Here is a 27,869-nt window from a genome sequence, read left to right on the forward strand (position 1 = left end):
TGTGGGACTTTTTGTCTATGGAGGGTCAGAAAGCTCTCGGTTTTCATTCATTTGTGTTCCAAAGATGAACAAAGTTACGGGTTTGAAATGACATGTGGGTGAGTAATTAATTGGTGAACTATCCCTTTAATCAACTATACTGTTTTAGTTATGAGATCAGTACCTTGCTATTAATGGCGATGAAATTGTTGTTTACTACAATTCTTCTTTTGCACGGAAGCACGCGGGATGTGTATTTATGAACAACAGGTTGTAGCTCAATGCCAGATGATGGAGTCTCTGCCTTTGGCAATGCTGCTAGAAGAGGAAAGACTGCTGGAGAAATTAGAAGACATGGAGGAGTACAATCGATAGGGGGATGAAGAGGGATGTGAAGGACTGAGCGGATAAACAGGAGGAAGACTGAACTCTCTTGACAGGTTTTCCTCCCTGTCTAGCTTGAAGGCTTCTGATTTGATCATTTCCATTTTTGGTTTAACGGACTCTCGTTGAGACAAATGTCTGAATCTGTGCAGTGACAGTGGGGTTCTGATGGCAGCAGGTTTGCTCTGAGGTGGAGTTGGTTTAATGGAGGTAATGGTTGTGTGTTGAGATGGCCGAAGGGGCAGGAGTTTCTTGCGTGGAGGTCGAGACCTGCTCTGACGTTCTTTACGAGTGCGGGACTTAGACTTTTTTCTCTTGGACTGCTTAGCAACTTTAACTCGTGGCTTATGACCTTTTGGTCGCTTCTTTTGCACAACAGAAGGCTGCTTTGTATTGTTGGATGAGTGGTTTAGAACACTGGAGTGATTTGTAGTGCTAGATGTGGCATCCATAACTGCAGATTTTTGACTTGAAGCATGATCTAGGATTGTGGAACTGTCATTCAGGACTCTGGAAGTGTGATTTGAATCGTCTGCTGTCTGGATGATGGTATAGATGAGCACATCGTCAGCTGGAGGACTCTGACTGATCATCACCGATGTAAGAGGCTCAATCTGGGAGGAAGGCGGAAGAATTGGTTTGGATCCTTTTTGTTTTTTTCTCTTTTTCAGTTTCTCTCCATTCACGGGGTCAGGAGGGAGCAGTCCACCCAACAAACCTTTAGCAACGGCTCGTGCTAAAATATCCTGCACAGTTTCTACCTCTGCTGGGTCTTGCTGTTAGAAAGTAAAACACACACACATATGTGGTGAGCGTGATTTCACCAAGTACAACATGTTCCTGGATCAACATCCTTGTAGATCCTGGAACATTATTCCAATCAACCAATCAGAACTGAGAGATAACTTTTTTAGGAAATGTCAGTTTTAGGCTTACAATCAAGATTAGGTGCTTCTGCATCCTTGTTAATCAGCTGTCATTTCCCTCTGATTTTGGGAATAAATTATGGGTAAGGTTAGGTTTAGGGGTAGGGATTGAGTTAAGTCTGTATTTTTGGACAGTAATGTTGATCCAGGAACATGTCTTACTTGGCAAAAACATGGCAACCCACAATATGCATAGAGCAATATTACATATAGGGAGACTGGGGCTAGTTGTCACAAAGGTTTTATCTCAACAGCCTTAGCCACAGACGACTCAACCACTGTCTGCCGATTATATGATTTATTCTGCTCACAAACCTGGAAAAGTCCTGGTAAGCTCTGATTAGCTGATTTTACACAATTTCTGTCAACAATAAAATGAAGGTAGATTTTAATCATTAAGTTAAAAACTGTGTTATTGGGACAAGAGTTTATACCAGGTCGGGGCAAGTTGTCTTGTGTTTTCAATGGATTTAATAAATTAACATTTCTTATTATTCAATCAATGTTGAAAACAGTTGTACTGCTTAATATTTTTACACAAACCCTGATACATTTTTTGAGGATTCTTTAATAAATAGAAAGTTTAAAAAGCATTTATTTGAAACCAAAATCTTTAATTATTTTAATGCATCATTGATGAAAAAAGGTGTTAATTTCTTAGGGAAAAAAAATCTCACTGGCATAAAAAAGAAATAATTCATCTTTTTATTTTATTTTATTTTTGCATTTCACAACTGCTTTACTATCAGTGATAAATAGCAGTTTCCTTTAATGATAAATTTAAAAGGATAGTGTTCAATTTAATTTTAATTTCAGTTGACTTGTATGTTCATTGTAGTACGAAAGTGACAACTAACCCCAGTCTATATGCAGTATAAAGTACAAATTTAAGCTCACACACACACACACACACACACACACACACACACACACACACGCACACACACACAAACTCACACACACACACACACACACACACACACACACACACACACACACACACACAAAAGAAGCTACAGCCTTGTTTCTCTTGCTGTGTGTGGTCTTGTGTGGATGCTAATGCGATCAGACACATGTGTTCATTATTTAGTGCAAATTGGAGCTACGCTGCCAGTATTTAGGACAGCAATGCATCAAGCTCTGCATGAGAGCGGTGTGTATGTGTGTGTGTGTGTGTGTGTGAGCGCTCTTTCCAACTCTACTCACAGACACTTCTTCACGCTTATTTAGATATAAACACAGCATATGAATCACAGCAAATCACTATGGTTGTAAAAGTCCAATTATATACAGCGGGTAAAATAAATATCGAACACATCAATATTTTTCTAAGTAAATATATTTCCAAAGGTGCTGTTGACATGACATTTTCACCAGATGTCGGTAACAATCCAAGAAATCCATACATACAAAGAAAGCAAAACAAATAAGTTCAGAAATGAAGTTCTGTCTAATAAAGTAGACTGCCACAGGGAAAAAGTATTGAACACATGAAGAAAGCGAGGTGCAAAAAGGCATGGAAAGCCAAGACACCAGCTGAAATCTATCAGTAATTAGAAAGCAATCCTGCCCCTAGTCATTGGAAATTAATATTAGTTGGTTCAGTCCCAACAGATGGCCTATAAAAAGGTGTCTCATGACCAAACGTGTCACACAAGAAACATTTAATGATGGGTAAAAGCAAAGAGCTTTCTCAAGACCTTCGCAACCGCAAAAAGCACGTTGAAGCTCGTTTAAAGTTTGCTGCACAACATTTAGACAAGCCTGTGAAATACATGCAAAATTCATATAATTGAAGGAAGGATGAATGGAAAAATGTATTGAGACATTCTTCATGAATATCTGCTGCCATCTACCAGGATGATGAAGATGAAATGAGGGTGGACATTCCAGCGAGACAATGATCCCAAACACAGCCAAGAAAACTCTCATTCGGTTTCAGAGAAAGAAAGTAAAGCTGCTAGAATGGCCCATCCAATCACCTGACTTGAATCCAATAGAAAATCTATGAAAAGAACTAAAGATTAGAGAAGAGGCTCATGGAACCTTGAAGATTTGAAGACTGTTTGTGTGGAAGAATGGGCCAAAATCACACCTGAGCAATGCATCCGACTAGTTTCTCTATACAGGAGGCGTCTTGAAGCTGTTATTACCAACAAAGGCTTTTGTATGAAGTATTAAATAAATTTCAGTAAGCGTGTTCAATACTTTTTCTCTGGGTCATTAAATTTTATTACACAGAACATAATTTCTGAACTTATTTGTACTGTTTTCTTTGTAAGTATGGATTACTTGGGTTGTTACCGACATCTGGTGAAAATTTCATGTGAACAGCACCTTTAGAAATATATTTACTGAAAAAATGGTTATGTGTTCAATACTTATTTTATCTGCTGTTTGTTATAAAACCTGTTAGTCATTTGATTTTCTCTCGTTCCTTCTTTCTCACCTCTCTTTTCATCACACAGAGGAAACAGCCATTTGTGACGTCAGATGCTTGAGTTCTGAAAAACTTCTCTCCCTCATCATCCCATCCTGCACTGACCAGCCTGAGAGAAACACGGAGAGAGATGTTTTGTGTTGTAAATTCAATCCAACTCATATCCATTTTTTCATAACTCAAACATTCACATAATCCTTCCCCCACTTGCTTTTCTGTGGATTAACTGCCGTTTCCATGGATACAGCAACTTTAAATCCTTACAGTTAGTGGCGTGTGACAGGAAAGACTTAATGCTTGGACAGTGTGTGTATAGTTAAAATTTAGAGAGAGAGAGAGAGAGAGAGAGAGAGAGAGAGAGAGAGAGAGAGATGTATGTATACCTGAAGGGCACAGCTTTTGCTTTGCTGTCTGCGTTCTCGAGCGCTCTCTTCACAAGTCTTTCATTCTCCTCTGGATTTACTGAGCATGTGCAGTACACCACAGCTTTCACCTTAGGAACTGCAGTTAATCAAGTTAGGTCATTATAACTTAGATGATGTGCATTAGTCAATATGTGATTTATAAATCAATTTTATACCAAAAATTTGGGGTCAGCAATATTTTAGCTGCATTTATTTGATACAAAAATACTGTAAAAACAGTAATATTGTAATTAAGAGTCTAGTTTAATGATAAATGTTTTATTTTTTTTTATGGGGTAATGAACTGAGAAATCAAAATTCCCTTGATCTTTAGATTTATAATGCTATAAAAACATTTTGTAAGTTTCAGAACTCGAACACTTTCTCGTTAGTCTAAAAACAGCTTATATTGAAGCCAATCTGTCAAAATGACAGCTTGTGGAATGTGCCACTTTATGAAGTAATAGTGTGGCTAAACACTGTCTCCTCAGAGGAAGATCAATGCCTGCTTCTACATCACTGCCTGTTTAGCCCCGCCCACCGATTAGCATATGTAGTGTAAATAATGAGAAAGGCAAACTCAGGTCTATGCAGAAACCAAATGATAAACTTTTTTTGTTAAACTTCCAGATCCAGACAGTGTCAGTAAGAACTTGGCCCTTTGTTCACTAAATTTTACGGCAGATTTATTTACAAACGATGCACAATTCGATGCAGGATTTTCAGAAAGATTGAAACTAAAAGACAATGCTGTTCTGACTATATTGGATCACAAGTGTGAGTAACTGATATTATTGTGTCATCACTATTGCTTTGTCTGTTATTACAGACAGTGTGATATGCACTGAGTTAGCTAATCATAGCAGTGGGCATTTACGTCCGAGTTTACAATTTTCCACGCCTATTCAAACACAGTGTTCTGATGGGGGGGGGGGGGGGGGGGGGGGTCAAAACAGAACAGAAAATAGCTTTTTACTTCTAAATTATGATGACAGTACAAAATAATAAAAAAGGTAGTTCATGAACCCTTTAATATATTTTAAAACATTATTTAAGCATTATTTATGTATTTTCTTGATCAGTAATTTTGGCTTTTCTCTCACAAAATAAAATTATGAAGATAATGCAGAGAAAAAAAAATTTTCTTGATAGAATTGATCAAGATGTATACTCTATATTGTATTACTTTAACCTTTTTACAGAAAAATAAACAAACATTTGTAAATTCTATGAATTATTAATTATTAGTAAATTATTTTTGTAGTATAGAGAGAGACAGACATGAACACATGGCTAAAAAGTAGGGGTCCCACTTTTTATTAAGGTGCCTTAACAACTATTTCCAACATCAAAAATGAATGCAATGCTCTTTGTGTTCATATTGTATTGTAAAACACTTTTACTGCTTTTAAAGTGGGATACGGCTTAGGGACAGGTTTGGTGGTATGGGGCGGTTTAAGGGTGGGTTAAGGTTTAAGGGATGGCTCAACTATAAATGTAATTGTAGGTGCCAATAGCCTTGTGGTTAGTGCGCCAACATATACCACAATTGCTGTCAGCTCTATACTGTCCTATCCATTAAAGGCTTAAAATCCCAAAAATGTAACTACAATGTTAAAGCATATGTACACAATAAATGCATTGTACCAAATGATTAATTTAATGTAAGTACATAGTAGTTAAGGCCACTTAATATAAAGTGGGACCAAATTAGGTACAGTAAAGAGGGCGGAATAAATGAACAGAACCGCATATTGTTTTCTCATTTTCACTTATAGGGAGTATTAAAACTACTTAATGTCACAGAATCAGGTAGTAAATGAATGCGTGTGTGTGTGTGTGTCTCACAGGTGAGTGCATAGTTGAGGTCTTGTTTCTGCTTGGCAACCAGTGCCTCCAGTTTACTCTCAGAGACGATTCCTTTAGATAAGCCATGCAGCAGCCCTCTGTCTGAATAAGAGCAGTGTACGTTATTTTGAAATGTTGTTTCAGTTTGCATTTATTCAATGCTCACCCAACTGCCACAATGGAAAAGAGAATGTCTCAAATGTAAAATCATGCATTGCTCTACCTCCATTCTCATTGAGGATAAACTCAACAGGGTTACAAAGTGCTGACGCAGAACACTTTGGAAGCAACACAATCACCCGAACCTTCTGAATACGCAAATCCCATTCATTAAGTTCACTGAAGTACTCAGACATCAGTTTCACATCTATGGAAAAAAAAGAAAGAAAATACCTGAGAACCAATACTTCACTACTGGCCAAACAAAGAACAGGTACTTTATTATTATCACTCATGAATAAGGTTCAGCAGAATAACACTTACTTTTGCAGGCAGTAGAGGTGAGGATGGTTTGTAATTCATTGTTGAAGGTGGAGAAATTAAGGACCCCACATACATGTACAAAGCCAGAACAGGCAGCGGCCTGGACAGCTACATGAGCCACAGTCAGAGCAGAGAATGATCCGACCATGAGAACGTCTCCATTCTCCACCAACAGCGGGCGAATCGCACATGCGGCCAGACTGCGAGATTTATCCTGTATTCATACACACATATTAAACCCGGATATGGATTTGCACTAATGATGCTTGTTTGTCTGTGTGTCTTTATTACCTGTATTATGAGTGTGTGTTCTGTCACTAGGTTGATTTTCTCCAGTTGATTTGAGAGCTGTCTGGGAAACAGCAGTACATTGGAACAGTGTTTGTCCTTACAGAACACATTTCCTACCAAGGGTGTGTGTGAGTTGACCTGAGTAAAGCCGGATGTCTTCAGAGTCTCACACACATTTTCAATGCTGAAAATATTGGAATACATACACAATATTAGAAGTCTACATATTAAATAAGGAAAATACATTTGTGTATACATAAATACATACACAGACACACACTACCTGGCTTTGAGGGTGTTGACCCAGGCATAGAGCGGTAATGTTTGTGACCTTTGTTGTTTAACCCTCACAACTGTTGGCAGGAAACTGTCAATTGTCACCAAATTCTGTTTTATTCTGTACTGAGCCAGTGAGGCTTCCAGTTTGGTCTTGAACCTGATATGTACACACAAACATACAAGCACCATTTTTAAGGTCCAACACTTATGCAACATCACCAGAGGATGAATGTAATGTAATGTAATTGAATTGAATTTTCACGAAAATGTTGGAGCCCTGAAAAAAAACCATGTGGGGAAAAAAGGAAATAAAGTTAAAAAAGTAAAAAAAAAAATGCCAATTGCGAAATATGAGGTCATATTCCAAAATTTAAAGTCACTCATAACTGGAGACAAAGTTTCAACTATAGGAATTATTATGATAAACTATAATTTTAAAATATTTATTAATATTATTTAATTAATTATTAGCACATTTTTTGTATGGAAAAAGAAAATATGAAAACATTGATAAAAAATAAGTTCAGTAAAGACAGCTAAACAATTAATAAAAAATATATATATTTGCACTGTAGAGCTCACAAACTATTTTCTTATTCTCACTTGAAAAAGTATGAGTTTTAATCTACAGATATTCCATTTCCACCAGTAAAAAAAATATAATAGTTAAAAAAGGAAATGAAGTCACAATTTATAAGAAAAGTAAAAGTGCACCAAATGAAGTCACATTACAAAATATAAAGTTACAACTGAGAGAGAGAAAGTCACATTTGTGAGAAATAAAGTCACAGTTTTGAAAAAATGAAGTGCAAGTACACCTTTTTAAAATCTGAGGCAGAACAGGCTTTCATTGAAATCTTTGAATTTATATGTATCAAACTTTGGCATTTTGGGCAATTTGAGACATTTCCGAGATCATTTCTGAAACTGAGGATACTTAAGTAAAGGTCTCAACCTGCTCTCAAATTAATCTCATTGCTGTCTAGGAGACATGGGTGGGATTTTTCATTTTTCAGAGAACATCATTACTGTAAGTCTAACTTAAAGAATGCATTTTCACAAGGCAGACCTGCTCTTACTGACCTACAAAGGCTGTCCTCCACCTGTCTCACTTCCTTTATTAGTCCCTCCTCAGCTCTTTTCATTGGCTCTCTGGGCTGGAACTTCCTGTCCAGGAGGTCACAGAGTACGACCACCACAAGAGCCATAAGATCATCTGGCTGAACACACACAATCTCAAAGTCAATCATAATATCAAGATAAAAGGGCAGATGTCAGTCATAACAGACCCACCATTTGCTGAGAACGGTAAAAATAGCTGTCAGTCAGGATCTCCTCCAGTAGATCTTGGTCTGTGATGGTAGGAGAAAGTTTGGGATATTTATATATGAAATAAATGTTTGAGCAATACTGTACTGATGCTATTATATCACTTCTATACTGCAGTGGATAGTTGTAATACAACAACATAATATGAAGAGTTAATGTGGGAAGCAAAAAACTCTACACCAAAGATCCTAAAAAACCCAACCGCATAATTCATGTGTGAGAGTTACATCCATTTTGCTGAGAAATTAATTTAAAAATAGTTGAATTCCAACTCAGACTGGCTTACTAAATGTAAAAACTGAATGTGAACTGAATTTATGTATGTGTGTGTGTGTGTGTGTGTGTGTGTGCATATATATATATTATTATTATTATTAAAAATGATCAACTTTCATGATTTTTTTTTTTTTTTAATATTCATCCTTTCAAAAGTTTTGGTGAAAAATTTTGTTTGTTTTAAGCATAGATCTAATTTTTTTTTTTTTTTTTTTTGGATTTAAGCTCAAACAAAAAATTATAACGACTAGAAAAAAAGCTCCTTTAATACATTGTATAATACATTAGACTGATAAGCTTTTGTCAGATTTTTTTGTGTTTCTGTATGATAGAACTGTCTGCAAGAATAAACTGACCTCATGCTTACAGTTCAGCGCAGCCATTAAAGTGTTACAGCAGTCAGTTAACTGATGTCTGACCTGCTCACTAAAAGCAAATAGATGTCCTTAAAAAAAAGACTAAAAAAGCCTCCCCTAAGCAAAATTTTAAGAAAGTAAGTGAGAAAGCAAGAAAGAGAGCGAGCGAGTGAGAGAGAGAGAGAGAGAGAGAGAGAGAGAGAGAGAGGTGACCAGAGTAGAGGAATGAGTCATTGATGTGTGTAGGGAAGATAAGCTACAAGAAGAAACTCAACCAGAATGTGACCAGACATTCCCAAATTATTGATTCAGGACCTCAGTAATGGAAAGAAGACGGGAAGGCAAGGAAAGAGTAGGTCAGAGGAGAAGAAATGACAGGAAACAAGGAGAGCATGCAGCTTTGCATGAACCACAATCCAAAAGTCAGTCTATTATCTTTAAATTTTCTGATATGAAGCTTTGGAAACAATACAACAAAACATGATAGCACTACATTATTAGTTAAAATGAATTAAGACATAAATAGACAAACCAACAATAAGCAATATTCATGTTAGCTCAGGTCCATTAAATAAATGTTAACAGGTGTAAATGTTGAAATTAACATTAAATATAGATTACTAAGGATATTAATATTCAATATTAACAATTTGTTGAAAATATTTTGACATTAAATATTGTTTTTAACTCAAATTAAGATTTAATTTGTACCAAGCAGGGTTATCAGACACCACCAAAGAAAAAAAGTGGGACATCTAATCGCAGTCTTCTCCACAACATTATAAAATGGAAAAGCTCTTCTCTGCTGTACTAAAGGACAGGATAGGATGAAAAATGGAATTTGGGGTACAGTAATATACGTTTATGACTCTTCTTCTGTTTCCAACTACACCTTTGAGTCATGAGGGACTGAATAATTGATGTTAAAAGATTTGTGGGCCATAAAAAGAATGACATCAGTGACCACAGGGACATTATTGGCAAAAACAATCAAGATGAATTGGACACATTAGATTCTTGTGCCTTCTAAACAACTTCTTTATCATCACTATCTTCATGATATTTACACTCTTACCCAAGGCTTATTTTGCTTCTTTATAGAATTTACCAGATCAGGCAGGTAAAACCGACTCGAATGCTAGAATGCTGAAATTTTTAAAGGAAATGTATACTTAAAATACTTAAAAATCCATTTTGGCCTGACTTCATTTTGTCACTCACATTTCAGAGTGTTAAACGCCAGCTCATATGCCCAGTGCTCATTCTTCTTGGTGTTGGAATCAATGTTGTTAACAATCCCAGAATCTTCAACATCATCACTATCATCGCCTTTAGGACTGGTGCGCCTATAGCGAATGAGTCGGTGTGCGAGGTCCTTCTCCACAAGAGTTTTCTGGAAAATAGCTGCAGCATGAATGTACACAGAGTCTGGGAATCCCAAAGGCATCCCCTCTCTCTTCATCTTGTTCCTTTCTGTGGGCACTGCAGTGACCCTTTTTTTAAGGGACTGGATACATACTTTTCTCATTGGGCCCTTAGGAAAGACTGGAGTGTGTGCTTTATTCTTAGGAGCTGATTCTTGATCCAGCAAGTTCAGTGATGTGACGTCTGGTAGATCTGAGTCCAGTGTGGAGCTGAGAGTCTGTTTAACCATTCTGATAGAGCCAAATTCTGTAAAAACACACTGCATTTTTGATTATCATAGATCAGCTTGAAGTATTATTTTACATGCATTATTTAGATCAGAGGCTTTCAACTAGGGTCAGTACATTGACAATATAAAAGCCAGTTATTTAACTTGTAAACAACATGTTTTCTCACACAGTATAATGTAGTCTTTACATAATTCTCACACAGTATAATGTAGTCTTTACATTGGTTGAATTAATGGGTTAGTGATTTTTCTTATACATAGTATTTTGAGCCCGTATGTTAAAGAATATGCAGTATACACTTATATATGAATATACAGTTGGGCCCAAAAGTCTGACACTACTAGAACTAGTGCATAAAAACAGTGCAGAACCTTAAATATTTCTTATTTATTTTACATCACAACATTTCGTTATTTCTTTGTCTTTACTTTCGTTCCTGTAACCGTTTAGATCAGAATTTAAATCCAAGATTGTAGACTTTTTCAGTGTAGACTTTTTTTTTTTAATCCACTGTACATAAATTACTTTCCAAAAGTTTAGGGTCCGTGTGACTTTAAGAAATTATTTTATTCAGAAAAGATGAAAAGTAATCAGAAGTGACAGTGCAGAATCGTGAAAAAATAATTTTGATATTAAGAAATGTTTCTTGAGCAGCAAATCAGCATATTAAAATGATTTCTGAAGGATCATGGGACACTGAAAACTGGAGTAATGGCTGCTGAAAATTCAGTTTTGCCATCACTGGAATAAATTACATTTAATAAAATAAATAAAATAGAAAAATAGAAAATTTTAATAAGAATTTTTCACAATATTACTATTTTTAGTACATTTTTGTTTTTGCTGCATACTAGACTGCTTTCAAAAACATTAAGAAATCTTACTTTTGAACAGTATATATACAGGCTCAGACCAACCTGTGACATAGCAAGAGTGCAGAAATTAAATATTTCATCTTCATTTTCACTATAACTTTTTTTCTATTTATTTATTTTTTATACATTTTTAAAATCCTGTAATTTCCTAATTATTGCCAGTTTAGAGTTGGAAACGCACATATTCAAAATCGAATTAGTCAAAACTTAACTTAAATACATACCTCTCTCTTAATGGAAGTGCAGTCAGCTCGGCAACAGGTATGACTTGAAGAACAGAATGTGAGAATTAGGAGCTCGCTCTGTCTCTCATCTCTCTCTAGCTCTGAGATCTTGTGTCACTATGACAACAAACACATTTGTTCTTGTCAACAGAGTGTGAATCTTCTCTCTACAGATGTAGTCACTCAGCTATCAGCAGCCCATCATCACTCCCCTACTCTCTCTCTCTCTCTCTCTCTCTCTCTCACACACACACACACACACATACACAATGAATAAAAAAATGTGAATGTCAATAACACACTCACAGGTTTGAGTTAAGGAAGAGATGTTAAAGAAGATCATATATGTTCATTAAGTGTGTTTGCTGTATTTCTTACCCACTTCTTTACAAAACTGAGGTGGTGTTATTCACTGGAGTTTAGTTAAAGAACAGGCTACTGGCTTTAAGGGTAAACAGACTCCAGAGTATCGCTTAATTTCTGCTCATTTGAAACCCTCTCATGCCTGACGCACGTCGGCTCCAATGAAACACAATTAGCCTGACGTTTGCATTCATCATGCTAAATGATGCATTGATTTGGGCTCAGATCCGAACTAAGCCCAGTCTCCTTTTGTTACCCCCACATTAGCACCGAAACAAACTCAACAGTTTTTCTAGGTAAGAAGCTTCCAGACACTTTAAAGAACTGATGATGGTTTTATTCTAAACTTTGACAGCCAATCAGCTGCTGCGTCTAATTAAGCCCCACCCAGACATCACCCGATTGGTCTATGCTGTTATCAGTTGACTTTTAATTAGTGATGAGGTCTTCCAGTCTCTTTGAAAGTAATCTTTTGTTGCTTTAACTCCAGGTTAGTGGAACAAACACAGTGGAAACATGATAGACTGCCTAATTAATAATGTGTGTGTTTGGGGTGTGTATACACTTCCGTGTGTGTCTGTGTGCTGAATAAGTAATGTGAGGAAATACACAGCTTCTTTTTTTCCTCATTAACCCACATGTCAATGCCTCAGGGGCAGATCAGTGTGTTCAGTGACAGTACAGGTCATCCAGCTTCAGTGCTATTTCAGACAATGTTGTTTTAGTATCAGTACTAGTGTTTGTTAAGATTTTGAATTAGATTTTTATATTTAATGTTTTCACTTTTACTTTAAAGTTTCAGTAATTTGTTGCATTTTTGACATTTATATAAATTTTTTTATATTTTTTTCACCCATTTTTTTCTTTTTTTTTTTTTTTTTTTGTTTTTAACATTTTAATGGTTTTAGTTTTCATTGTATTGATGTATCGAACATAGCACTAGTAGCTGCACAAACCAATGGCGCTTTAGCCCGCCAGAAAGGGCGGAGCCGTCCTTTATATAAATCGGCTCAGAGCGCCGTTCATTAGATCATTTGACTGAAGCGACATTCATCAATCGTGCAGCTCATAGCGTGCCAAGTGACGCAACACTCGTTCCCTTATCTCAGGGAACTGAGGTTACGTCATACCTGGAGCGTTCCCTTTCAAACGGTCTCTCCCGTTGCGTGACATCCTGCTCTGCGTGCCCAGTCTCGGAGCACTAATAAGGGCCCCTGAGAACATGAACATTGTGCCCCAAGCTAGTAGCTGAGAAACACTAATATAACCAGCTTCACCCAAGGGTGAAGAGTGGTACATTAAACTAAAAGACCTCCCGCCTGTAAAGCAGGGACGTCTAGGTTATAGAATCTGGCAAATGTGGATGGTGATGACCAGCTGGCGGCCGCACAGATCTCGCCAATAGAAATTCCAGTGGACCACACCCAGGAGGAGGCCATCCCTCTTGTGAAATGGGCCCTCACACCTATAGGGCATTGCAAGTTTTCTGAGGCATAAGCCAAGGCTATCGCATCAACGATCCAGCGAGAAACTTACTGCTTTGTGGCCGGCAGTCCTTTATGCAAACGACTCCAAAGCAAACAAAAAGCTGCTCTGACTGTCTAAACAGGCTAGAATGCTCTAGGTATGCTCTCAGAGCCCTTACTGGACAGAGCATGTTCGGACCCTGCTCACCATCTGTAACCGGGAGCACCAATAAGGAGATCACCTGAGCTGTGAATGGAGTTGAGAGCACTTTAGGAACATAACCATGTCTTGGTTTTAGAATGACTTTACAGTCATTAGGCCCAAACTCAAGACATGAGGCGCTGAATGACAGCGCTTGCAAGTCACCCACTCGCTTAACCGATGCCAAAGCAAGGAGGAGGGCCGTTTTAAGCGATAAGGGCAGTAAGTCGGCCGAACCGAGCGGCTCGAAGGCGGGGGGCCATTGTATGGGTGGTAAGGGCTGTGAGTCGGCCGAACTGAGCGGCTCGAAGGCGCAAGGAGGTGCCTGCAGGACTAATAAACAAATCCCAAGATGGATCAGTTTGTTTGTGAGGATCAGTTGGCTAGCTTAAAGAGAATGGTTTGCTGCGATAGCTGCTACATACACTTTGAGCGTGGAGGGGGCATGCCCCTTATCCAGCAGCTCTTGCAAAAAAGGTTAGCACATGGGACACATCACATGATATCGGGTCTAAACTTCGTGAGTTATGGAAGTTTTGGAATTTTGGGCTGTAAAGTCCTCTTGTAGACAGTTATGGAAGACTGACCATTTTAGGCTGTGGGGTATTGTTGTAGACAGCTCGCTCCCGTTGAGGCACCATACATGAAAGCTCCACAGCTCCAGCCGGAGAGCCTCTTCAGTCTTACATAAGGGTCATTATGCTAAAGCGCCATTGGTTTGTGGAGCTACGCAAACGTGAACAAATCAGGCTTCAGTACAGAGTAAAACAGGAGTTTTCCCTTAAGGCTGATTCAATTAATTCTGTGTCATTTTATTTTGTAATTAAATCATGTAATTCTCTTACATGTAACTAGTTACTCCACAAAACTGTTAGGTGTGAAACAAACTGATTATAATTAATTGAATTGGATGTGACATTGCATATCGACAAATAAGAGGGCAGGTTACTTCAGTCTTAGTGACTTAACAGAAGGGGAGTATAGGAATAACTGTAACACATTTTGGTTTTTAGTTTTTTATTCAAAAAATATCTAGCCTAAAGCTTTTAAACCAATGATGTTGGGATGGGTGCCAATGTTACTATTGGTTTTATGTGTTTTAAGTGGCATTTACCGTGTTGCAATGTTATTACTATGGTATTCTGGGTGATTGCTAACAAGACAGAAAATCTCACCACAAAGTCTCTGATACTTTATTACCTAGATATAATCCACCATGTGAAAATGTGCAAATTTGTGCTGGATATTCATGAGCTAATTACATCAGAACATGCAACTGACCCACATTTGTCTTGGCCTAGATGATGCTGTTACATTAATCCAAACTGGAAAATCCCACACTTTTTGTAATGTTGCAACCAAATCAGGCCAGAAAACAACACTAAAGCTTAGATAACTGGTTATTGAGCAATTCGTGAATAAAAGCATAACAATATTCTGCTACTGTTTGTGGAAGTATGGTCTTTCTATAGTGAGATTTCAAAGTAATTTTAAATACTCTTCAATACACTTATATACTCAGTAATTTTATGAAATTACTTCATAAAAATCTTTGATAGAAGATTCCAGCTCAATGTTTCTCAAACTTTGACAAAATATTTTGAAGCTTGGCATATAAAGAAAAATGCATATTCATTTTAAAAATGCCTATACAGATTTATTTTCCAGATCAAAAAAAAAAAAAAAATTCCTCAAAATTGGGCTTCCTCAAATATCCAGTGGAAACCCTGGCTGTATTCTTGTCATTTTAAAGAATTTTCTTCACCCAGCATTGCAAAAAACTAGCCTTTAAGAATTCAAAAAATTTTACTTTTCTAATGATGCAGCTTTTCACCACAAACTTACAACCTGTTAAACTGAAAACATCAATTAGGTTGGCTTTATTTACTGCAAACCAGTAATTCTACATGTCACTATTGACAGAATCAATGAGCTCTTTTGACACTGATCATCAAACTTAGCCCTACTGCCTTCCACAGGACACACAGGAAGTGTGCAAATGGCAGGAGGAGAAGTCCTCAGTGAATTTGCAAATGTTAAAACACAAATAAAAAAAGTCAAAATAATCCTTACAAATATATATATATATATATATATATATATATATATATATATATATATATATATATAAACAGGGTTTAATACATTTTTTCTTTTACAAATATTTTGCATGTGACTTGCATTGTGACAAGTCATTCAGAATTAGGTCTGTATATCACTAAAAAATGTTTCCGCTCTTAAACTAACAAAACAATATGATTCCTACTGAGAGCAACAAACATTTTTTGTTTTCAGTCTCAAAGTTGTCATGTTGTGCACTATCACCGGGGAGGGAATCCACGATGTGGGCCTCCGCGGCCTCTAAAACCACCTCGCTCTCCACGGAAGTTTGGACGATTTCTCTCCCGACCCCGATCTCCTCTTCCCACAGCGGGACCACCTCGTCCTCCACGCTGCGCACCACCACCTCTCTCTGCCATGGATTTAGGAGGTGGGGATTTGGGACGAAGTCTCTCGATTTCTTCAGTACAACCAGACAAGTAAGAGTTGGGTTCACCGAAGTGGGCGGCATAAGCTTCAACATTAAGGTTACTATTGGTCAGCGTGGGGCCCACAGTCAGCCAACCTGAAAAAATGCATAACATTAGCTTAGAGTAACCATACATGCCATTCAAAAATAAATCTTACTGAGCATAAACTTTTTTGTGCTAATAATATTTTACAACAATAGTGTATAATAATATAATATGATATAATTATACTGCCTTCAGTTTTTAACTTTTGCACTCTGCAGAATACAGCATATGAGAACCATATAAAGGGAAGTAAATAATGATAATTTTTAGGGTGAACTATTTCTTTAGTGGAAACAAGCCAATATCTAACCTGGCCTGATAGTGCTGTCCCTGCCAAACAGGTGCAGCCGTCGACGGCCCAAGCAGAAATGTTCAATGATGTGGAAAATCTCTACTGGCTTCTCAATATTGCCCATCTCTGGCTCCTCTGTAATGATCAGGTCTATATCCACATTAGCATGAATGAAATCGCCATCTGTGCTGCGTCTAACTGTGCCTTTGATACCCATTAAACAGTGTTCCTGTATGCACACACAAAAAGAGCGATGTCAGACAAAAAATGGTTATTAATTAGTAGCGACATATTATTATGGCTTGCTCATTGCTCTAACCAGTTAGGACAGTGTCTCTTACCTTAGTTCTCTGGAACACTGCCTTAGGGTCCAGGGTTTTGGTCTTGCCAGGATTGTTTTTGTTGGTCTTGATCCAACAAATGTCTTCACATCGCCTGAAGCCCCATTTCCTCAGACACTGAGAGAGAAGATCGAAAGATGGGAAAATATGTTTCCAAGACTCATACACAATGACTGTATGCAGCATTTTTGTTTAATTGTATGTCATTTACATTATCATGCTGCATAAAATCAATGAAAATGTGCTGAATATTACTTCAAATCAAAACAGAAATCATATTAAACACTTTCTTGAGATCACAGATATATTTTGAGGATTAATGTCATAATGTTGAAATTAATGTTCTGTTTCTTGCATAGCCCAATCATTTCGGTTCATAAGACCTCAATATAATACCAGGAGCCACAGGTATTAATTTTGTGTTGCCTGATATGCTTTTTTGACCAAAAACGATTCAGTTAAATATCTTCTTTCCTGTTCAATTGAAGAAAAACATCACCTAAATCTTGGATAACCTGACGGTAAGAAAAATAAAAGCAAATTAAATTTTTTTTGGATGAACTACCCTCTAAGATTATGATTAGGGCAGGTGATATGTACAACAAACAGTAATGTAACACATTGTGAGCTTTGTACCATTCGGCCGAGATCAAGGCCTTCTCCTGAACCACACCACAGGAATACAAAAGAGCGAATAGATGAGATTTCCTCTATGTTCAACTTCATGATCTATACCAGAAACAGATACAAACGATAAAAAAATCATGTCATTTACGAAATTAACTTCAATTGTTTTCCAATGCATATTTTGAGAGACATTTGCAATAACTCACATCGTCCCAGTTCCAAAAGCGCTCGTTGGCAATGATGCCCGACTCTCTGTAATACTCCTCCAATGGAGGCTCTATCAGAATCACATCAAACTTACACTTCAAATCTCTCAGATCAAATGTGTCTGGATCTGCCTGCAGATACCTGACACATACACAATCAAAAATGTATAATTCATAAATACATGCAAATGAGACATACAACAGACCATAGTCACCTCACCATATTGAATTTAACAGATACAAACACGGCTGTGAGGGATTGATTTACAGACTTTACAATGGCATGCACTGCATAAAGGCCTAGATTGTGTAATTGTCACAACATACACATTTTGTTTCATCTGCCAAACAATCATATGTTATTTAACAACAGTACAATCCACCCATTGAACGCATGAACTTCTATCCTTGATTTCATCCCTATCAAAATTAAATATGCCATTACTCTGACTAAGACATATTATATATTAGACAGGTCTTTGGTATCTGCAAACAAATCTGTTCTATTTATCATTGTCTGACCGCAGGTTTTCTTACATGGGTGGGGTGTTGGTGGCAGCAATAAGCTCATCTTTCAGTCGGATGAGCTCTCTTTGTTTTGGGTACTCCTCAAATCTGTCAGCCAAACCTAAAGCACAGCAAAGCACACAATTAAGCCAGTCTCACAGCTGGGCATGAGAAAGGAAGAAAAGGAAAAAACTAGAAAGACACTGGACCATTTACCTCCATCTCGGATAAAGTTCTGAGGTCTATGACCAGTGTCCACAAAGTGTTGGCAGTAATCATTGTGAGGATTTAAACTCTGAGTGCCCTGTGAAACAAAAAGTGATATTATCTTGAAAACAGCTTGTAATAACTTCATATGAGTTATTTAAAAAAAAAAAAACAATCTAAATAATGTAAGATTTTACATGTAAATTGCGATGTAAATATAATACATAATTTTGTTTAATTCTACCTTTAGGAAAGTGCTGGAGTCTTTGTACACCTCTTCATACGGTCCGCTCTCCTCCTGCTGCTGGGGCTCAACATCTTCCTGTAACACCATACAGCAGATCCAAGATCAGTTATCTACAGCCTTGACCTGATCTAACCTAAACAGAAATCTGAATTAAAGCTGATCAGTGCTCACTCACTCTCTGCTCCTCCACATCCTCCTCTGGGTCTTCACCGTCAATGGGACACCTTTTAGCACCAGGAACTGATGTGTCAAATGATGCCCTGCGGTAAACATACGACACGACCAATATTATTGTCACTGTTATGACTAGATATTGAAAGTAACAGCATTACATTTAACCTATGCTTAGTGCAACGGTTGCCTTATCATTACATTTAAAGTCTCAATGCTACATTCATATTCTACTTACATATCTTATTTTCTATCTTACAAACAAGTTTTCTACCTGCACGTCTCTCTGGTCTCTTCGATCGCCTTTTGTTCATCTTTACTATTGAGAACAGCACCGATGCTGTCGGGACTCTCTGCGCCGAGCTGCAAAAACAAAACATTAGCTTTACATAATCGCATTACTCGAAGCTCGCTAGTATTATTTTTTTGCAATGCTCGCTAACAAACACTGAAAAGTTCTTCACCTGTTGTGCAAGAAGCTGCCGCCTGAGCTTCTGTCTTTCACGTATTTCTTGCAACCGGCTGTTCATGTCGATAATATGTTACAGGGAAATAGTTTTTTTATACAAATACTTGGTGAAAACAATAGTGCATCAATTATTCATTGAAAACCTCAACGTGAGGTGCCGTCGCGCAGATTTGACATCATCATGCTGCTAGACGCATGTCATGACGTCGGTAGTTGCTAATACTTTCTCACTTCTTTGTCATAAACCTTATTTTCCTGTTAGCTAAATATCATATTCATAAATGTAAATTTTCTAAATGCAAAAAATAAATAAATAATAATAATAAAAAAATTTAAGATTAGAACTTGAAATGAAAATATTTTCCATTCAAAATTTTTGAATCTATTGAGTTCTCTACGTATGTGAAAGTAAATGGGATAGGTGGATTTGGTTTGGGACTTGGCACTTCCTCTGGACTGAAAGACTGAATGACCCTTGACTGTTGTTGTTTTTATTTAGTTTTGTATGTACTTTAAATCATTAGGGTTATTTTGTTTAATGTTTTTATAATTTTTTTTTATTTGAATGTATTTTAAAATGTTATTTAGGCTATTCCTGTGATAGCAGTTTCATTTGCTTCATCCAGTAGGCTACTCCAGTCTTCAGTGTCATATGATCCTTCAGAAATCATGATTTGGTGTAACATTTCTTATTACTATCATCAAAGTTAAAACCAGTTGTAATGCTTAATAGTTTTTAATAAAAATAGCCTAATAGTTAAATTTATTTTACGATCACTTTTGATCAGCTTGATGCATCCTTAATAAAAGTAGGCTAGGCTATTCATTCCTTTAAAAAAATCTTACTTCCCCCAAGCTTTTGAACTGAAGTGTATTTTTTTATTATTATTATTATTATAGCAAATTGTACACAACAAAACAGGGAATATCCAACAAAATAAGACACATCCACTATAATAAAAAAAATAAAAAAACATAATTAATAATTATTATACTCATAACAATAACAGTGAGGGGAAAAACACAACAAGGAGCAGGAATCAATAGAAGTACAAAAAGACATCAAATAAAAATACATTAATAAATAGGGCCTAGGCTATTTTGAGATAGAGAGACAAAGAGTTTCATACTTTCTATTTCGTTTTTTTTAGGCTATTTAAAGCTCCGAAACATTTTCACAAACTCACAAAGAAATATATTAAAGGGAGGCTTATTTTTTTTTCCATTTGCATGTGAATAGTCTATGATAGGCTATTTACCCAACAATAAAACAAAGCTGACAACATCCGGAAAAAAAAAGAGATTTGAGATCTCACTTAAAAAAGAAGATAACTGACAAAACAAATGGGGGAATTGATTCCATTTTTACTGATAATAAACTATGAATATCAAACCAGAATTTAGAAGTAACCTCACAGTAAGAATGTGTAATTTTTATTTAGACTATACAAATGAAATACAGAAAGACACGTGTCGCGGTATACCGACACAAGAGGGCAGACATGAACCTTGTTTCGACTGTTGGTCATTGAGCTCATCCCTGAATCCGTGAACGGAGGATTTCACACCATAGAGCCCCGGAGAGACCAAAACCGACGACCAGACTCTTACTGATATAATGCCAGCGCAGTGCACTCTCATTTAAGTGCAGATTCTGAGAGGTTCGGCGCGTTCCTTAGATCATGGAACATCCCACAGAAGCTTTGTGACTATTTTGGAAGTATTTTTAACAATTTATTTGCAATATTTGGGTTATTCTGCACCTTGACAACTTTGACTTAAGACATCATATACTAATTTTTTACCTTCTTTTGCAAAACCTCAAATCTGACAGTCATCAATATGCATGAGTCATTAAGCCCCGGGCTTTTTAGCTTTCTCTTTTATTGATCCGCGTCTGAGCTGCTCCGATAACAGCCAAAGACAAGATATGAGACAACTCAAGGAACTGTTATTGTTATTTAGGTTATGGTGACACTGACAGACAAGTTGATCGGGATGGATGTGGGTTTTAGATTTCTATTTATCTTCTGCTCGCTGCTCATCGCGTTCAGTGACGGGTCTCCGTTCACCGACTGCATTCAGAGCAAAGGGAAAGCGGGGTTTTACGAGGGATCCATAGACTCAACCGAATCAGGCGTGAAATGCATGAACTGGAGCGATATGCCGGGGGTTCTAGAGCGGTATCCGGGAAAAGGGCTGGGGGATCACAGTTTCTGCCGGAATCCGGACGGAAGAATTCGGCCCTGGTGTTTCTTCCCAAACAGCCGAGGACGCATAGACTGGGGGTACTGCGACTGCAAGCAAGGTATAGTCCAGATAAAAGTATCTAATTTGCAAAATCAGCCATTTATATGAACTAATGTGAGGGAAGACTGCGCGTCAAGCAGGTTTCATTTTCTTAAACAAAAGAGTTCCCTCCACGCGCCTTAGTTGTTCAAGATTTTTGAGATTAGTGTAATGTTTATTCTTAAATATTCTGCTAAATTTGTGATTCATGATTAAACCATAGGCAGGTCAAAAATAGTGCAGGGGACGCAGGCAAGCTAAGACATGTTAACTTGAATGCATCCACGCGTGGAAAAGATATGCGCGCCCCAGGTAGCCTAAATATACTGTAAACAAAGCGGCCACTCTCATCCGGTACAACAGGTCGTTTTATCATATTCTTAAAAGACAATCTCCAACAGCAGTTTTTGTAATTTTATATAATTTCGGCTGCAGCATTGGCTCTTTAGAAGTTATTAATTGTGCACGAGCGCTCTCTCAACAGGCTCGCTTGGTTATTTCTGGAGCGCGAGATGAAGAGTTAATGCGCTGATGAGGAAGCCAGTACTATGTAATTAGATGAAGAGTTAATGCGCTGATGAGGAAGCCAGTACTATGTAATTTGACAATCACTCGTTTTTTGGTATGGTTGACAATTAGTGATGTTTATTGTGACAACATGCCCCAATGTGGGATAATGTGACAAATAGCCCCAGTCTCCCCTGTGTTACCAGAAACAATGAACTGTTTTGTGGTACATAGGCCAAAGCTGTGGTGAGGTACATTTCAAGGATAGGAATGTGCATCCTCATGGTCTCTGATTTATCATGAAATTTTCATCCAACCATTTTCTTATAATATCCATAGAAAATTTGAATACAGACACAAATATAGACCAACAGGGTCTAATATCAGCCATGGAAAGAAAACATGCTGAAGATGCCTAAAACTGTGGGCTGAGTTCCTCCGTAATCTTTCTGTATTTATTATTTTTGACATTTGTTTACAACCTTTTCATTATATTAGTTAAAAAGCTCTTTGTATGTGGACATTTGAGCAGTGTTTTAATGTGTATTAAATGGGAATCGGTTGAGTTTATTTAAATATTTTAGTATTTTATTAGTTTATGTTTCCAGCACATCAGCTGCCTATCAATTTCTAAATATTCTGTGAATGTTTTGAAGCACTGAAATGTTTGAAGAACATGTGCTGCCATTATGTGTGTACTGTGTGTGATTTATAACTGCTCTGAATGCAGCAGCTGGGCTGCACATACTGTAAACACTTAATGCATGAAAAGTGCTTTCACTCACAGACATCTGTTTTTCAGTAGCAAGTGGATATATATTAATATTGTTGTGGCCAAAGTTTGAAAACAATCTCAAAGTCTTTTTAATGCAAGTTAATATTATTCTATTTTATGTGTCTAATTTTATGTAGTATTTTGGGTAACTCTTAGGTTAATACAAATTACTTGGCATATGTTACATTAAAAGTATAAATTATTGCACTGTTTTGCCCAAGTTTATTGTAATTTGATAAGAGTCTACTCTATATGAGAACTGAAATAGCTATTTTAGCCACAAATGCAAATTAATATACTGTAAATCTGTGAATATTATGTCCAGATAGAATGGAAAGATGTATTTTAATAGTAAAGTAGTGACTTTTCTCATCTCTGCTCACTGGCTTTATAATAGACCTGATTGTACTGCTTGTACTCAATAGCTAACATTGTTTCCATGACATATATTATAGCTGGCAGTAATCTGCAGTATCACACACACAAACACACACATTTATTATAGAACTGACGAGAACTCGTGGAGGTTAAAAGCATTCCTCTGTCATCACATAAAGCAAGGCATGGATTTATGTTTTCTTGCTGCGTAACTGTGGGAATATTTGTAATGTTCACATTGATCAAAATTACGGAGACAAGTGGAACCAAATGTTTGCAGAACATTAAATGTTATCACCTGTCTGAGCAGGGTCAACAACACTCTCAAGTTTAACTTGTGAACTTTGTGTGCGTTTGCAGGTTCTTTGCGACTGCAGGGAGGCAGATCCAAGCTGGATGGAACAGTAGAAGTGTATCTGAATGGTGTGTGGGGAACCATCTGCAGTAATGGCTGGGATGACCGAGATGCCGCTGTGGTGTGTCGACAGCTGGGACAGGGGTAATACACATAAACACATATACATACAGTACTATTTCTGTAGTTATGTATACTGTGTGCAATATCTTGATGACTTCCTAAATTTGCTAAATATTTGCCGTATACCAGTATACCACAGAGCACATGTGCAGAATGTCTCATAATGCAACGATTTGGACTTTACCTTCCAATTCCGAGTATTATCACCCACAGTGCAGGTCTTGATGCTTACTGTTTGCCTAAGGAGTTCAAATTTTTGGTATTTTCATTCAAATTGCAGGTCTTGATGCTTACTGTTTGCCTAAGGTGTTGTTATCCACAGTGCAGGTCTTGATGCTTACTGTTTGCCTAAGGAGGTGATCTGATTTATTAGTTTTGTAATTATTTAAAGGCCTACTGGTTATGCACAACAAGACAGAAACACACCGTGACTCTTATTTTGAAGTGTGTATGATTCGGTGTTTTTGTTTTGTGATTTATATGGTTGGGTGTTTTAAGATTTGTGATTTTAAAAGACGGCTACAGTAAAACCCTTTAAAACATATTGCAATATAAACATTGTAAAGTAAACACTGGTCAAAATTCATTAACAGTAGATCACAAGCAATTTATTAGCAAAAATGTGCGGCATTCATTGATTGTGAATCCGCAAGCCTGTAGAACACGTAATGCAGTAGAGTTGCTACTTTGAAACATGCAGCTCTTGTATTTATTTTTTATTATTATGTTATTATTTTTTTATTATTATTATTATTATCATTATATCTGTCTTATGAGAACTGTACAGTAGCAAGGGATGTGCAGAGAGACATTCAAAATACATTACTTGTGTTGTATTTAGTTTTTGAAGCTCATTGCCGTCACTACTGGGATAGTTACCGTGTTCTGATGACCATATGCTGCGCTTTTGTTTATTACCTAACCACAAAACAACCTTTGTAAGGTTGTGCATGAAATCCTTTGGTATTTGACCCCAGTGGGCCAAAGGTCAAAGGTCAATTTTTCACCTTTAAAATATGGCATGTGCTTAGTGAGTTGTCCAGCAGTAAATGTGTGTGCGGGTGTTTTAAAAGATTGCTGATTTCTCTGGAGAGTTCTAATCTTTGTCACGAACACACCCATGTGGTTTGTGTCTATCAGGCTCACACGCATGCCTATCTGAGAGCGTTCGTCTGGAATCATTACTGAGCGTGCTCAGAGAGAGGTGACCGCAGGGTCTCGTAGATCACATGACACAACAGTGACAGTTATCAGTCTGACAAAAAGTGTTATTTTACCATTAAAACACAAACGGACACATACACATGTGTGGACCTATCATCATTTGACCTGGGGAGCTTCGATCCCATTTTGTCATTTATGAATAATTCATTAGGTCTCTCAACTTTGATAGATGAATAGACATGAATTATTTAAAGGCTAGGGAGACAGATAGACTTCACAGACTTTGATTTATGTCTTTTATCTGTCTGTCTACCACAGGGGTTCTCAAGCTTTTTGCACTCCACCCATGTAGCAGAAGTCGTACACATTAAGATCTCATAGGCAGCAAATTATGTTCTTAGGAATAAAAACACATTTCATTGTTTTGTCAGTTTCATTATCATTGATTTATTACACATTTTTCATCCCTAACACCATTTTAGGAAGTCATAGTAATTCTCTTTTTTGTATACTGGCAATATATATATATATATATATATATATATATATATATATATATATGTGTGTATATATACATTAGGGGTTTAATGGTACATGGCAAATCTTTCGTTTCGGTACGCATGTGCACCGAATAAATACAGCATTGTTTTAACCACTGCATGAGTGGAACTTCATTGGAAACTTTTATATATTTTACTTTTGATAAGAAACAAAATCTCATCTTTCAAATTATTTCTTTTTTTTTGGGGGAAATTCAAACAATAATTGCTGTTTTGATGCTCTTTGAAGAGGCATGACAGATCACTGTATAAACGCCTCAGTTCAAACTGTAGCGTGGATCGTGAGTGAGCGCGATCATCCCTTCCTCTTTATTACCAGTTTTAATGTGAAATAAACATGAATGAACATTTCATGTCTCACTTAATCACTCAATCAGTGTTTCAACCATGGAAAGACATCAATAAAACAGCTTGTAAACAAAATGTCATGTAGTTTATTTAACTAGGCATGTCATCAGTGTCCACAGCTCATTAGTTTGCTGGAGAAATTAAGTATAGAGAAGAGCATTTCTCATATTTTACTTTACTTGTTTGTGATGTTCTAATTATTTTTTTATATGTTTAAGTCAATCTGTTATGAAACAAGTTATGACAGCCACTGTGTAAATGAATATATTTAAGCAACAAATAAAAATGTTATAATTTAGAAGTTAATTTAAAAACTGCATTTCGTGCAGTTTGCATACAATTTTTAAGTTGAGTGTTGATTATTATATTTAAAAATAATTATAAATTGAATTTAAGTTTGGGCTCTGTTGTCATTACCTTATTGTAATGTAAAAGGGCTCCCTATAGTTTAGAGCATAAGCTGAGGTAGATTTTATACCTAATAAAGTTTTAATTATAAATATATTTATTTAAAGAAAGAGCAATTTGTTCAGTAAACCACTGTTTAATCAAAAAAGCAATTTCAAGTTTAGTTTACACACACACACATTATTGTATAATTTGCTTAATGTATGTAGATGATTTAGTTGTTTTTTCTCCAAGTAGTATTGGCTTTCAACAGCTGCTAAATATATGTTCTGTTTATGGGATCGGATATGATGTGCAATATAATGCAAAAAAGAGTGTTGCCATGAAATGTAGAACAAAATGAATATAAATACTCTCCTCCTACAAATGCATATGCAATAAGGTCAGCCACAAAATGGCTATGCCCACATCGTTTCATTGCTTATTTTGTAACTACACATTTACATTTAGCAGACACTTTAACCCAAAGCAACTTACAGTGCATTCAGGCTATACATTTTTTTTTTTACCAGCATGTGTGTTCCCTGGGAATTGAACCCACAACCTTTGGTGCTGCTGACACAATGCTCTACCACTGAGCCACAGGAACATACTACTACATGTCCTTAGGAAATTCTGACAGTACTTTTTTAATGACAACTGTTAGTGAATCTGGCCTCATATCTTACAGCAGGGACAGAAGAGAGTTCTGGCAAATACACAGGAATTATTTCTGATACCAGTGGCTATTAAAATTATGCTTATTTAAATAAATTCTAAACTTTACAGAAATGTTTGTGATCCCATCGGCATCTCTTGCTACCCAAGAACATTTGATCTACCATTTACTCACTTTAACAAAGGTAGATGAATAGTTGAAACACCATAAACAATAATTAAATGCATAGCTGAGAAAAGACTCCAATCATCCTATTGTGCTTTTCTGTCTCAGCTATAGAGCGCGTGCACGTGTGAGTCCTCTGTCACGTCTGGCGGTGTCTGTAGTTCACTGGCAGACTGTGGGCTGTGATGGACAGGAAGAGGACTTACTGCAGTGCAATCGCACCGTCTGGAACGGGGGAGAGTGTGTTAACCGTCACGCGGCTGCCGTCTCTTGCACGCCAGTGGAGGGTATGTACAACGCTCACTCACTCTTTACATAAACACAAACACATACAGACATATAACACTCTCAAGTTAAGAGAAAATAACTTGAAGTTTGTGTGTTTGTGTGTTCAGCTTCAATGTTTGTCCCAGTACGTCTCTCTGGTGGGCCATCAGCATACGAGGGCAGAGTAGAGGTGTATCATGCAGGACAGTGGGGCACAGTGTGTGATGACCAATGGGATGATAATGATGCTGAGGTGGTCTGCAGGCAGCTGGGGTTGGGGTAAGACACACACACAAATGTAAATGAGCTGAATTTTAAAGGATTTGTTCACTTGTCATGTGTCCAAATCCCATTCAGTTGTTTTGCAGTAATGAAATCAGATCCATTAAGATAAATATATATATGAAATATAATAATTTCATCTTATTATAGTACTGAAATCAGGAGAC

The 27,869-nt window shown here is 36.9% G+C and overlaps 3 protein-coding genes across 3 annotated transcripts in view; 1 reads left to right on the forward strand and 2 right to left on the reverse strand.

Moving 5' to 3' along the window:
* Positions 1-27: 27 nt before the first annotated feature.
* Positions 28-12,933, reverse strand: LOC109079040 (putative methyltransferase NSUN7). The gene is made up of 12 exons (XM_019094251.2): positions 11,750-12,933; positions 10,217-10,666; positions 8,328-8,386; positions 8,118-8,254; positions 7,039-7,191; positions 6,756-6,939; positions 6,465-6,678; positions 6,205-6,348; positions 5,982-6,083; positions 4,113-4,230; positions 3,739-3,838; positions 28-1,139 (listed from the first exon to the last, which is right to left on the reverse strand). Exons 2-12 carry the CDS (start codon positions 10,647-10,649, stop codon positions 258-260), a joined length of 2,526 nt encoding a protein of 841 aa, XP_018949796.1. The 5' UTR covers positions 10,650-10,666; positions 11,750-12,933; the 3' UTR covers positions 28-257.
* A 2,026-nt stretch (positions 12,934-14,959) lies between these two features.
* Positions 14,960-19,614, reverse strand: LOC109079142 (N6-adenosine-methyltransferase non-catalytic subunit-like). Its single transcript, XM_042716130.1, has 11 exons — positions 19,419-19,614; positions 19,229-19,317; positions 18,959-19,043; positions 18,781-18,858; positions 18,546-18,633; positions 18,360-18,450; positions 17,823-17,964; positions 17,626-17,718; positions 16,990-17,106; positions 16,667-16,877; positions 14,960-16,406 (listed from the first exon to the last, which is right to left on the reverse strand). Exons 1-11 carry the CDS (start codon positions 19,482-19,484, stop codon positions 16,102-16,104), a joined length of 1,365 nt encoding a protein of 454 aa, XP_042572064.1. The 5' UTR covers positions 19,485-19,614; the 3' UTR covers positions 14,960-16,101.
* A 1,360-nt stretch (positions 19,615-20,974) lies between these two features.
* Positions 20,975-27,869, forward strand: part of LOC109101754 (neurotrypsin-like) — a 32,636-nt gene continuing 25,741 nt past the window's right edge. The window contains exons 1-4 of the mRNA XM_042716131.1: positions 20,975-21,731; positions 23,733-23,871; positions 27,262-27,440; positions 27,549-27,699. Coding sequence (XP_042572065.1) covers positions 21,392-21,731; positions 23,733-23,871; positions 27,262-27,440; positions 27,549-27,699 — 809 coding nt within the window. The 5' untranslated portion in view covers positions 20,975-21,391. The remainder of the gene's footprint in view (positions 21,732-23,732; positions 23,872-27,261; positions 27,441-27,548; positions 27,700-27,869) is intronic.

This window comes from Cyprinus carpio, chromosome B1 (genome assembly GCF_018340385.1).
Source record: "Cyprinus carpio isolate SPL01 chromosome B1, ASM1834038v1, whole genome shotgun sequence".
Lineage (NCBI taxonomy): Eukaryota > Metazoa > Chordata > Actinopteri > Cypriniformes > Cyprinidae > Cyprinus > Cyprinus carpio.

Excerpts from the sequence above, each read along its gene's own strand:
- LOC109079040 (XM_019094251.2), bottom strand. The coding sequence starts at position 10,649 with ATGGTTAAACAGACTCTCAGCTCCACACTGGACTCAGATCTACCAGAC. Across the intron at positions 8,255-8,327 it reads TTTACCGTTCTCAGCAAATG|CCAGATGATCTTATGGCTCT; the intron begins GTGGGTCTGTTA and ends GTGTGTGTTCAG. Across the intron at positions 6,679-6,755 it reads AACACACACTCATAATACAG|GATAAATCTCGCAGTCTGGC; the intron begins GTAATAAAGACA and ends GTATGAATACAG.
- LOC109079142 (XM_042716130.1), bottom strand. The coding sequence starts at position 19,484 with ATGAACAGCCGGTTGCAAGAAATACGTGAAAGACAGAAGCTCAGGCGG. Across the intron at positions 18,451-18,545 it reads GAACTTTATCCGAGATGGAG|GTTTGGCTGACAGATTTGAG; the intron begins GTAAATGGTCCA and ends GCTGTGCTTTAG. Across the intron at positions 17,965-18,359 it reads GCCACCAACACCCCACCCAT|GTATCTGCAGGCAGATCCAG; the intron begins GTAAGAAAACCT and ends TGTATGTGTCAG.